Source organism: Acipenser ruthenus, chromosome 7 (genome assembly GCF_902713425.1).
Source record: "Acipenser ruthenus chromosome 7, fAciRut3.2 maternal haplotype, whole genome shotgun sequence".
NCBI lineage: Eukaryota > Metazoa > Chordata > Actinopteri > Acipenseriformes > Acipenseridae > Acipenser > Acipenser ruthenus.
In genome coordinates this window covers 66531119-66543167 of record NC_081195.1, presented here as the reverse complement: position 1 = coordinate 66543167, position 12049 = coordinate 66531119, and the positions used below count along the sequence as shown (strand labels likewise).

Sequence of the window (12049 nt, the reverse complement as noted above, 5' to 3'; positions counted from 1 at the left end):
GCCCTCTCTCACTGTGAGTGCGGGGGGATGATCTGCAGAGGAGCAGAGGCACCGAGATGCCTGCAATCATAGCCATGAAGTGGATGATCATAGCATGCGCTTGTTTACAGGTCACTGATTCTGTAATAAGGTAGGTGGACATTAATCGAGATTGAAAACAACTGTAAATTATTATTAAAAACAAAAGAAATATGCAGCAGTGTACAGTATAAATATATGCATGTGTCCTAACCTATTAAGACTGGCGATTTACTAAAACTACTGTGAAATTTCAATTGATCTATGCTATATATATATATATATATATATATATATATATATATATATATATATATATATATATATATATATATTATATATAATACATGCAATGTACTGGGTCTGTTTTATTATTCATACATAGTTGTTTATGTTGAAAATCATACTTAAAATTTTACATCTAGAGAACCCCTTTCCAGTAGTGTTACAACTTGATGAGGACTTTCTTAAGCACAAGTTATTGAGTGAATCACAGTCTAGGGCTACAGAATACAGTGTCTGTCTGTTTGTCTGTCTGCCTGTCTGACTGTATGTAGGTCACACATGTTTTCATTTATGTAGATAACCCTTTGTCCAATTGCTAAGGACATTACTTCACAGTTATTGAGTATAGCGAGGGATGGGTATAGGGAGTCCACATTTTTCCACATGCATACAGTGGATGTAGGTCATGGTGATGTGCTTTTCTTGTTAATGTTTGCCCAGGTGATGGATGCATATCACTGACATGCCCCTTAGAGCTGAAGCCCAGCTCTCTTGCAGTATCTGTATGTGATTGAAGCACAGCTCTCTTGCAGTATCTGTATGTGATTGAAGCCTCGCCTGTTCAAAGTGTTTATTTTCCAGAGTGCCTCTGAAGAGATTCAGTTCCATCAGGAAGGAGCTGAGAGGAGCGCGGAGACTAGCAGAGTTTCTGAGGGATCACGATCCTGATGTCTTTGCACGGAAATACTCTCACTGCTACCCTCCTCCTCCTCCTCACGGCCTCACGACAGGCAGAGAGAGGCTGTCTAACTACATGGATGTGAGTCACTAGCAGCACAGATAAGATAAAAGAGTCTGCTAAGATAAAAGAGTTTCTCCACAGCCGTGTCACTCATGTTTTGGCATGGTGGTGATTTTCATCTTTTACCATTCAAGTTTTTTTTTTTAAATGGATGAGCATCTTGGCATGCAAGGAGTCAGTAGCTTCACTTGTAACTTTAAAGGATACTTGACATTTCCCATCAATCTCAATGATTCTGGGTGCTGGGTCTCCAATCAGCTTCTTTCTCTTTATATCTGTCTCTACTTGGCTCTGAGCTTGCTGTGAGCATGCTGGATACTCCTAACTGCTGGGCATTGAACAGCATTCCTCATTCCAATCAAATCATGTGACAGTGTGACCGTTCAACTCTGCTGGCCCAGCCTACTTTCTCTCTCTCTATATATACTGTCTGTGTGGAATAGGTGGTCACATACAGTCACATTACTCGAGGAAACTTATTTAATGTCATGCAGTTAGGATCTCTAGGCAAGCTCAAAGCAAGTTCAGAGAAACAGATGTAAAGAAAAACAATGTTTGGAGCAACGGAACCCCTCAGAATGATTGCAGACGTGCTAATAAAGCACGGGCAATATAAAACAAATTAATTGAAATGACATTGGAAACTAATTCCAACAGATCACTACCAGCATGGGACTAAAAACATGAACGTATTTATACTACAAACTGTACATGTGCCAGTTAAGACTTGTTCTCTTGTCTATCTTTATAGTAATACATTGAATTGTAATGACAAAAGACAGCACTGTGGTTACATTTTAACAGCGACTGATAATTCTACCAGTAGTTTAATCACAGACAGCAAGAGAGGTCTGCAGTCGGACCACAGGCTTTCTGCTTGTCAGTGCAGCGTTGCTGTCATGCAGCAGTGATTCCAGCAGGTGGGGATAGAGCTGACACAAGTGTTTTGGAATTTCAGGAGAAAAGAAATCCCTGATCATAATTTTGGGTGTCTCTGGAGTCCTCTAGTGGGAATTCGGTGTATTACATCTGCATTCCTCAATACATCTTCGCCACACAATGTCCTGAACATCATGGGGCTGATTTCCAAAGTTTTTACCCCAAAGTGTACTAAAAACTACTAAAAAAAGCAACCTTTTAAAGTAACAAAATGAGAAATAGTGAACCTAAATAACTTAAACTGCCTTCAAAATACCTAAATACCTGCTGTGTTTATTTCGAATTTTGTTTTTCTCCTTTTGAAAAAGTAATTTACTCTTTGGAGTAAAAGGCCACATTATATTTATTTAGCAGACGCCTTTATCCAAGGTGACTTGCAGAGACTAGAGTGTGTGAACTATGCATCAGCTGCAGAGTCACTTACAATTACATCTCACCCGAAAGACGGAGCACAAGGAGGTTAAGTGACTTGCTCAGGATCACACAGTGAGTCAGTGACTGAGGTGGGATTTGAACAGGGGACCTCCTGGTTATAAGCCCCTTTCTTTAACCACGGTGGTGCAACGTCAAATGTATCTGTGGGCTCTTTGAGGTTTATTTTCTATAACCCAGTTACTGGTTCCTAGATTAGTAAATGACCGTATGTCTATCATTACACAAGATCAGTTTAATTCAGTGCTGATTGTTCTCAGTTTTCCCCTCCTTGTTTCAGGCCCAGTACTACGGGAAAATCAGTATTGGCACCCCCCCGCAGAATTTCACTGTGTTGTTCGACACCGGCTCGTCAGATTTCTGGGTCCCGTCTGCATACTGTGTCAGCGAGGCGTGCAGTAAGTACACCTCAATGCACAAGGGAGAATTCAAGCACCTTTGTGTACAGACATATACACACACACACACACACACACACACACATATATAACGCTTGTTGTTTCTGAACAGTATTTACATGTAATAAAATTAAAATGTGTTTTTAAAGAAAAATACAATTTTATAAGGTTACTTTTAATCAAGGGTTTCATGTATTGATCAACGAAGGAGGCTGAACGTACTGTATATCTAGAAAAGCAGTGGTGTTAAATGTGCTGTTTTATTTTGCTACAGAATTAGTTTGGTCTTGTTTCAATATTTGTTGCAAACTGCAGCAGAACTCAAAGGCAGTGCTTGAGAACACAGCGGGGCTCGGGCACAGGAATATCACGAAAAACTGCATCTGCACAGGCATGGAATCATGCAGGGATACAGAAATCTATTTAACACCTGTCAGAACAGTTTGATTTTGAGATACATGCCTCGGTTCGAATGTCAGTGAGTTTTTTCCAGTTTAGGTGCAAATCTGTATATGTAAAAGAACAAACAAACAAAAAAAACACATAAGCGTTTTGGGTCCCCCCTTGAATTCAGGGCCCTAGGCACATGCCTAGTTTGCCTATGCGTTAATCAGGCCTTGCTTCAGGGTCTGGATGCAGGTTTAATTAAACAATTTCGAACAGGGTTGGAACAAAGACCAGGAGTGGAAGGGTCAACTTTGGCCACCCCTGGCTTCGAACACCTCCTATTTTTTTAATTTGTGTGCCCCGTGTTGGTTTTAAAATACAGAAGAACCTCAAAGTTACTAACACCACATCTACAAAGTGACCAGTGAAGCGAACACAACACTGGAAACCAGAACCAGAGCTTCTGGGCTGGCTGCTGTGAAAGACATGACGATCAGACGCTGGGAGTCAGGACAGATTAACAAGCACAGCTCTCCTGGCTTGGTTTTTTGTTTACCAATTACAATTCCTCTTAGATGTAGACATGTTATTAATACAGTGCACAACCAATTGACAATAATACAAGTTTTAAAATGTGAGACATTTCAGCCCTCTGAACATCTTGTGTGTGTTCGCAGCTGTGGGGGATCTAGCACAGTCGTAAAGCAGTAGTGTGTTTTACCAACATGTCTTGGGTGTTGTGTTAATAACTCAGCATAGAAAGTGCAGACACGCTTCCATTCTATAACATGCAAGTCACGCAGAGTGTTACTCTGTATGTCTGGCTGCTGGGAACCTGGGGTGTTGTTACATTGTGGACCTCTGACCTTTGAGCTGCAAACCAGATTATTATTATTATTATTATTTATTTCTTAGCAGACGCCCTTATCCAGGGCGACTTACAATTGTTACAAGATATCACATTATATATTATTTCACACTACACAGATATCACATTATTTTTACATACAATTACCCATTTAAACAGTTGGGTTTTTACTGGAGCAATCTAGGTAAAGTACCTTGCTCAAGGGTACAACAGCAGTGTCTCTCACCAGGGCTTGAACCCACGACCCTCTGGTCAGGAGTCCAGAGCCCTAACCACTACTCCACACTGCAACCTGCATGGATACTGATGAGCTGCAGAGTTGCAGCTGTGTGCAGTCAGCATCTTTTTGTTGTTCTAAAGACAATCTGCAGAGCTTATAGAGAGCCTGTAATGTATGGAGTATTACCTGCAATCTCAGTTACACCTAGAACAGCTGAGTGCAAGAAGCTTGATGGCAGATCTACAAAAAGAAAAACTAAATCCCAGTTTGGTCTACTAGAAACCAGGCAGAGAGATCCCTGCAAGTCATTGCCAGTATGCAGTCTGTTGCTTGTCCTGATGTGTCTTTCCTCTTGCACGTAGGAGCCCACAGCAAATTCAAGTCCTTTCAGTCCAAAACCTACACGCATGATGGGCAAACATTCAACCTCCAGTACGGCTCGGGACAGCTTCTAGGAGTGGTGGGAAGAGACACGCTCAGGGTCGGTGCTACAGTACAGTATATACTTACATTGTCCTTATAATAGGCAACCACACAAAAAACAAAAGTTCAGAGCCACGAGATTCACAATCCTTGTGATGCTGTTTAAACATTAGAGTTCAGAACCACGAGATCCACAATCCTTGTGATGCTGTTTAAACATTAGAGATCAGAACCACGAGATTCACAATCCTTGTGATGCTGTTTAAACATTAGAGTTCAGAACCATGAGATCCACAATCCTTGTGATGCTGTTTAAACATTAGAGTTCAGAACCACGAGATCCACAATCCTTGTGATGCTGTTTAAACATTAGAGTTCAGAGCCACGAGATTCACAATCCTTGTGATGCTGTTTAAACATTAGAGTTCAGAACCACGAGATCCACAATCCTTGTGATGCTGTTTAAACATTAGAGTTCAGAACCACGAGATCCACAATCCTTGTGATGCTGTTTAAACATTAGAGTTCAGCATATCTGATAGGACTGAGCCATTGGATTGTAATTTTCTTTTCTTTTTAAAATGCAATTTTATTATAGATAAAAAAAAAATTAAATATGTAGACCAGGTACGTTATAAAGCTGTATGCAAGAAGAATCACAGCACTGGAAATGTTGGTATTTACAGTGGCTCTCAAAAGTATTCACCCCCCTTGGAATTTTCCACATTTTTTTGTGTTACAACATGGAATCAAAATGGATTGAATTAGGAGTTTTTGTCACTGATCAACACAAAAAAGTCCATAATGTCAAAGTAAAATCTACAAATTGTTCTAAATTAATTACAAATATAAAACAGAAAATAATTGATTGCATAAGTATTCACCCCCTTTGCTATGACACACCTAAATAAGCTCTGGTGCAACCAATTGTCTTTAGAAGTCACATAATTAGTTGAATGGAGTCCACCTGTGTGCAATTAAGGTGTTTCACATGATTTCAGGTTAAATACACCTGTCTCTGGGAGGTCCCACAGTTGGTTAGTACATTTCCTAACAAAAACTACATCATGAAGATGAAGGAACATTCAAAGCAAATCCGGAATAAGGTTCTTCAAAAGCACCAATCAGGGGTAGGATATAAGAACATTTCCAAGGCATTGAATATCCCCCTGGAGCACAGTAAAGTCCATTTATTAAGATATGGAGAGAATATGGCACAACTGTGAATCTGTCTAGAACAGGCCATCCTCAAAAACGGAGGATCTGGGCGAGAAGGGCACTAGTCAGGGAGGCCACCAAGAGGCCTATGGCAACTCTAAAGGAGTTACAGTCTTCCACAGCTGAGCTGGGAGACACTGTGCATACGGCAACAATAACCCGGGTGCTTCACAAAACTGGCCTTTATGGGAGAGTGGCAAAAAGAAAGCCATTGTTGAAAAAAACTAGAGTTTTCCAGAAGGCATGTGGGAGACTCTGAGACCAAGTGGAAGAAGATTCTATGGTCTGATGAGACAAAATAGAGCTTTTTGGCCTAGACGCTAAGAGCTAACACCGCACATAATCCTGAGAACACCATCCCTACTGTAAAGCATGGTGGTGGCAGCATCATGGATGCTTCTCTGCGTCAGGGCCTGGAAAGCTCGTGAAGATAGAGGGCAAAGTGGATGCAGCAAAGTACAGAGAAATCCTGGAGGAAAACCTGCTGAAGTCTGCAAGACCTGGGACCTGGGAGAAGATTCATCTTCCAGCCGGACAATGACCCCAAACATACAGCCAAAGCCACACTGGAGTGGCTTAAAAACAAAACGGTCAATGTCCTGGAGTGGCCCAGTCAAAACCCAGACCTCAATCCAATTGAGAATATGTGGAAAGAGTTGAAAATTGCTGTTCACCAAAGGTCCCCATCCAACTTGATGGAGCTTGAGCAATTTTGCAAAGAAGAATGGGCAAAAATTGCAGTGTCCAGATGTGCAAAGCTGGTAGATACTTATCCAAATAGACTCATGGCTGTAATTGCTGCCAAAGGTGCCTCTACCAAATATTGACTCAAGGGAGTGAATACTTATGCAATCAATTATGTTCTGGTTTGTATTTGTAATTAATTTAGAACAATTTGTAGATTTTATTTTTCACTTTGACATTATGGACTTTTTTAGAATAGATTAATACCCCATAATGACAGAGCATGGAGCATGCTCCCAAGTACAGTATATGTAATATGTTTTTAATATAACTCCTATTTATCTGTGTATAGGTGACACTTCAAACTAAAATCTATTCCATGCTCTCTTCTGTCCTTCAAATCTCAGCTGAGTGATGTGTCTGTCAAGGAGCAGGAGTTTGGCGAGTCGGTGTTTGAGCCGGGCTTTACGTTCGTTAGAGCAAAGTTTGATGGCGTGCTTGGCATGGGATACCCATCCCTGTCAGAAGGGGGTGCCACTCCGGTGTTTGACAAGTTGATGGAGCAGCAGCAGGTGGAGAAACCTGTGTTTTCTTTCTATCTGAGCAGGTAGGTTTGGATTTGCTCTGGTCTCCTCAACACCTGGTCATGTCTTTTACATGTATGTCAAATGTAACATTCAAAAGACATTTAAAGAGTAAACACTTTCAAATGTCATTTTAATTCCATTTCCATGATATAGTGTTTGCTTTTGTGTAAAAAATGACACATAAAAAAACCCCAAAAACAATGACTTTATAAGAAGACCAAATGCATTCATGTACAGTTTTATGTTGTAAATGATTATGATGTGTGCAATGTACTGGTATTTACAGTACAACATCGAATCTGGGAATATGCTGGCAAGCCCTGTTTTTTTTTTTTTTTTTTTTTTTGCTGTGGTTCGTTCTTACAAAACGATCCCAAGTGTTTAATTCACAGCTACTTGCTTCTTTCCAGAGGGAGAGATAAAGAGTGTGGGGGGGAGATGCTGCTGGGAGGTGTGGACGACTCTCACTATACCGGCTCCATTAACTGGGTCCCTGTGACTGAGAAAGGGTACTGGCAAATCAAACTGGACAAGTGAGTCTCAGTGTTACCTGTATGGAATCTCAAGCAGGTACACGCTCTGTGTCATTGTGTCCAGCGCTGACATAGGACTATGTTGTCTGATCGCTGCGCTTTGATTTCTTCATGGTTTACTATTGACTTCAAATGAAGGCAGTGTGTAGGCTGGGGAGTAAAACCATCATGTGTTCTAAAGATTGGGGCAGTTTACAGGATAGCCACTGCATTATGTCAAAATGAGTGACTATAAACATGGTCCTATACCTACTCTATGGTAATGTGCCAGAGAAAAAAACAAAAAACACTATGCATCTGTATAAGGAACTACCTTCCTCCATCAGAATGGCCATGGACCTGTATGGCAAGTAAGCGGTCAACTGCAGCTTGGGATCATTACTACAGCCTGTAGTCACTAGCAATGTTGTGTATTATTGCAGCAATGGCAGCACAGTGCTCTTAATCTGGGGTCATGCTATTGTGATGGATTACCAGCAGTGTGTATTCATTCATATCGTTATGAAGTGATCAAGATAGATGGATACCATTCATTGTGCGATGATTGTACAGAACCGTTGCATTCCCATTGCAGCACCACTGAAGTGGCACTGTATATGGCTACTGGTATTAAATAGATAAACCATGCAATTTAATGCAGCGTCAAAGTCCAAGGAAGCGCTGCCTTCTGCTCCGATGGCTGCCAGGCTATAGTGGACACCGGCACATCTCTCATTACCGGGCCGGCCGCAGAGATCACGAAGCTGCAGGAGCACATCGGAGCCACGCCCACACAGCAAGGAGAGGTAAGGGCTGATCAGAGCCACACCCCACACAGCAAGGAGAGGTAAGGGCTGATCAGAACCACCCCACACACAGCAAGGAGAGGCAAGGGCTGATCAGAGCCACCCCCCACACAGCAAGGAGAGGTAAGGGCTGATCAGAGCCACCCCCCACACAGCAAGGAGAGGTAAGGGCTGATCAGAGCCATGCCCCACACAGCAAGGAGAGGTAAGGGCTGATCAGAACCACCCCCCACACAGCAAGGAGAGGTAAGGGCTGATCAGAGCCACACCTCACACAGCAAGGAGAGGTAAGGGCTGATCAGAGCCACGCCCCACACAGCAAGGAGAGGTAAGGGCTGATCAGAGCCACCCCCCACACAGCAAGGAGAGGTAAGGGCTGATCAGAGCCATGCCCCACACAGCAAGGAGAGGTAAGGGCTGATCAGAGCCACACCCCACACAGCAAGGAGAGGTAAGGGCTGATCAGAGCCACACCCCACACAGCAAGGAGAGGTAAGGGCTGATCGGAGCCACCCCCCACACAGCAAGGAGAGGTAAGGGCTGATCGGAGCCACACCTCACACAGCAAGGAGAGGTAAGGGCTGATCAGAGCCACCCCCCACACAGTAAAGAGAGGTAAGGGCTGATCGGAGCCACACCCCACACAGTAAGGAGAGGTAAGGGCTGATCGGAGCCACACCCCACACAGCAAGGAGAGGTAAGGGCTGATCAGAGCCACCCCCCACACAGTAAAGAGAGGTAAGGGCTGATCGGAGCCACACCCCACACAGCAAGGAGAGGTAAGGGCTGATCAGAGCCACCCCCCACACAGCAAGGAGAGGTAAGGGCTGATCGGAGCCACACCTCACACAGCAAGGAGAGGTAAGGGCTGATCAGAGCCACCCCCCACACAGTAAGGAGAGGTAAGGGCTGATCGGAGCCACACCCCAAACAGCAAGGAGAGGTAAGGGCTGATCAGAGCCACCCCCCACACAGCAAGGAGAGGTAAGGGCTGATCGGAGCCACACCTCACACAGCAAGGAGAGGTAAGGGCTGATCAGAGCCACCCCCCACACAGTAAGGAGAGGTAAGGGCTGATCGGAGCCACACCCCACACAGCAAGGAGAGGTAAGGGCTGATCAGAGCCACCCCCCACACAGTAAAGAGAGGTAAGGGCTGATCGGAGCCACACCCCACACAGCAAGGAGAGGTAAGGGCTGATCAGAGCCACCCCCCACACAGCAAGGAGAGGTAAGGGCTGATCGGAGCCACACCTCACACAGCAAGGAGAGGTAAGGGCTGATCAGAGCCACCCCCCACACAGTAAGGAGAGGTAAGGGCTGATCGGAGCCACACCCCACACAGCAAGGAGAGGTAAGGGCTGATCAGAGCCACCCCCCCACACAGCAAGGAGAGATAAGGGCTGATCAGAGCCATGCCTGCATAGCAAGGAGAGGTAAGGGCTGATCAGAGCCATGCCTGCATAGCAAGGAGAGGTAAGGGCTGATCAGAGCTACGCCCCACACAGCAAGGGGAGGTAAGGGCTGATCAGAGCCACCCCCCACACAGCAAGGAGAGGTAAGGGCTGATCAGAGCCACCCCCCACACAGCAAGGAGAGGTAAGGGCTGATCAGAGCCACACCCCACACAGCAAGGATAGGTAAGGGCTGATCAGAGCCACCCCCCACACAGCAAGGAGAGGTAAGGGTTCTCTATCACACTAAAAAAGAATTAAAAGCTCACATTTTGTTTTTATTCAATGTTTTCATATACTTCAGTTCGTGATTGACTGCACAAGATTATCCAGCTTGCCGAGAGTGGATGTTACAATCGGACAAGTTGAGTATAAGCTGACTGCTGAAGCGTATGTGAGGAAGGTGAGTTGGCTTGCTTGGTTTGGAACTGGACTTCTTATTGTGAATGCTAATCATGCAGCTTCAAGACAGGGATAACTGAAGGGACTTGTCTGTATGTCATGCTTAGATTTGACCTGGATCTCGAGAACCCAATTTCATAAAACTCTATTTGGGGAAACCTTAGCAGAAGTTGTGCTCTAGGCTTGGATTTTTTTTATAGTTCTAACACCTGATTGGCTGACCAATGAAATGCTATATCTTGGAAACTGCTCCTCCAAATTTAACTAAACTTTTCATGTTACTGTCTACAAAGCATGTCAGTCAACAGGGGAATATAACTGGTTGATTAATGACTGGAAAGAAGACATTGAAGGATAAGAAGATAATTATTTAACCTAGTGCAGTAGATGTTGTGTATTAAAAGGAAAATACATGCCTGCTATAAAATGAGTTTCTTTTAAAACTGCCCATTTGAGACCCATATCGCAAAGTGCAAGATAGGAAAGGTTTCTGGAGTTATTAACTACTAGGGGCTTGCTGTTACTCGTACTCGGAATTGCTTTTAAGAAGCATTTATCAGCAGGCATTCAATAAATCCATTTATTAACATGTTGATTTCAAAACAAGAAAAGCTTCCCTCAGTTTACAATTGAGTACCAATCAACAGCAATTAACTTCCAGTGCTCTCAAAGCCGATTGGAAGATTTTTTTTCCTCTCACCCGGGGCACGGATATTTTTTCTGCCGTGCTGGTGTGCCGAGGCCGTCCGGCAGGAAAGTTCATTGCCATTGATTGGTACTCAATTGTAAACATGAGCGAAGGACAGCAACACTACATGATGAGTTAATGTGACCTTTTCTTTCAAGGAACAACTGGACGGAAGAGAAATCTGCTTTAGTGGATTTGAAGCCTTAGATCTCTACATCCAATCAGGACCTCTCTGGATTCTCGGAGACGTCTTCCTAACAGAATTCTACAGCGTTTTCGACCGTGGCAATGACAGGGTGGGGTTTGCAAAAGCACGCTAGAGCGCTGATGTAAAACACAGGGCAGTGTAAAACAAGAACGAGGCGCTGTTTAATACCTGTACTTCACACGTCGTGCTGACGACTAGGAGTCCTGGGTTTGAAATATGCAATCAGCGTGACATTAAAACAATCATTGAATCAAGCTGTCACATAACACTTTCTAATTCAAAACAGCAATTCCTTTAATGTTTGACGTAGTGCTGAGGCAAATATTGGATATTTGATTGAAATGTTATTCGTGTTCCATGTGACCTTCGCTCATATAACAATTTGGTGTCAATGAATGTATCAAAAAGATATCATGCAAAAGAAACCAATGCATAATGACGTCAGATAGAGATATTTTGATGGTGTACTAGGTTTTCTGTAATGTGCTACGAATTGCTTTTAATTTCCAAATAGTAATTAAATAATATAATTAAAATATTTGAAAATTCGTTTTAATTTGGAAAAAATATGAGCTTGAAAACGTAGTTTAACACAGTAATACGCATGTATTCTTGCCCGAACCCCTCTACATTCCAGACCCTGAGTAACAGCAGACATTCTCAGTTTAGTCCTAAATCCAAATCGTGAAACTGCTGTGCTACGAGGTGTGTGTGTGTGTGCGTGCGTCTGTGCATGCGTGCGTGTCTGCGTGCGTTTTATTTTATTCTTGCATCCCAAA

General features: G+C 43.3%; 1 protein-coding gene across 2 annotated transcripts; it reads left to right on the top strand.

Moving 5' to 3' along the window:
* On the top strand, positions 1-11808 carry nots (nothepsin). 2 transcript variants are annotated; one of them, XM_059027657.1, is made up of 9 exons: positions 1-130; positions 886-1063; positions 2697-2814; positions 4652-4770; positions 7022-7221; positions 7612-7734; positions 8375-8519; positions 10277-10375; positions 11221-11808. In XM_059027657.1, the coding sequence occupies exons 1-9, from the start codon at positions 57-59 to the stop codon at positions 11380-11382; spliced, it is 1218 nt and encodes a 405-aa protein (XP_058883640.1). In that variant the 5' UTR covers positions 1-56; the 3' UTR covers positions 11383-11808. The 2 variants fall into 2 exon arrangements, with proteins under 2 accessions (XP_058883640.1, XP_058883641.1); XM_059027658.1 differs by lacking the exon at positions 7612-7734.
* The last annotated feature ends 241 nt before the right edge of the window (positions 11809-12049 follow it).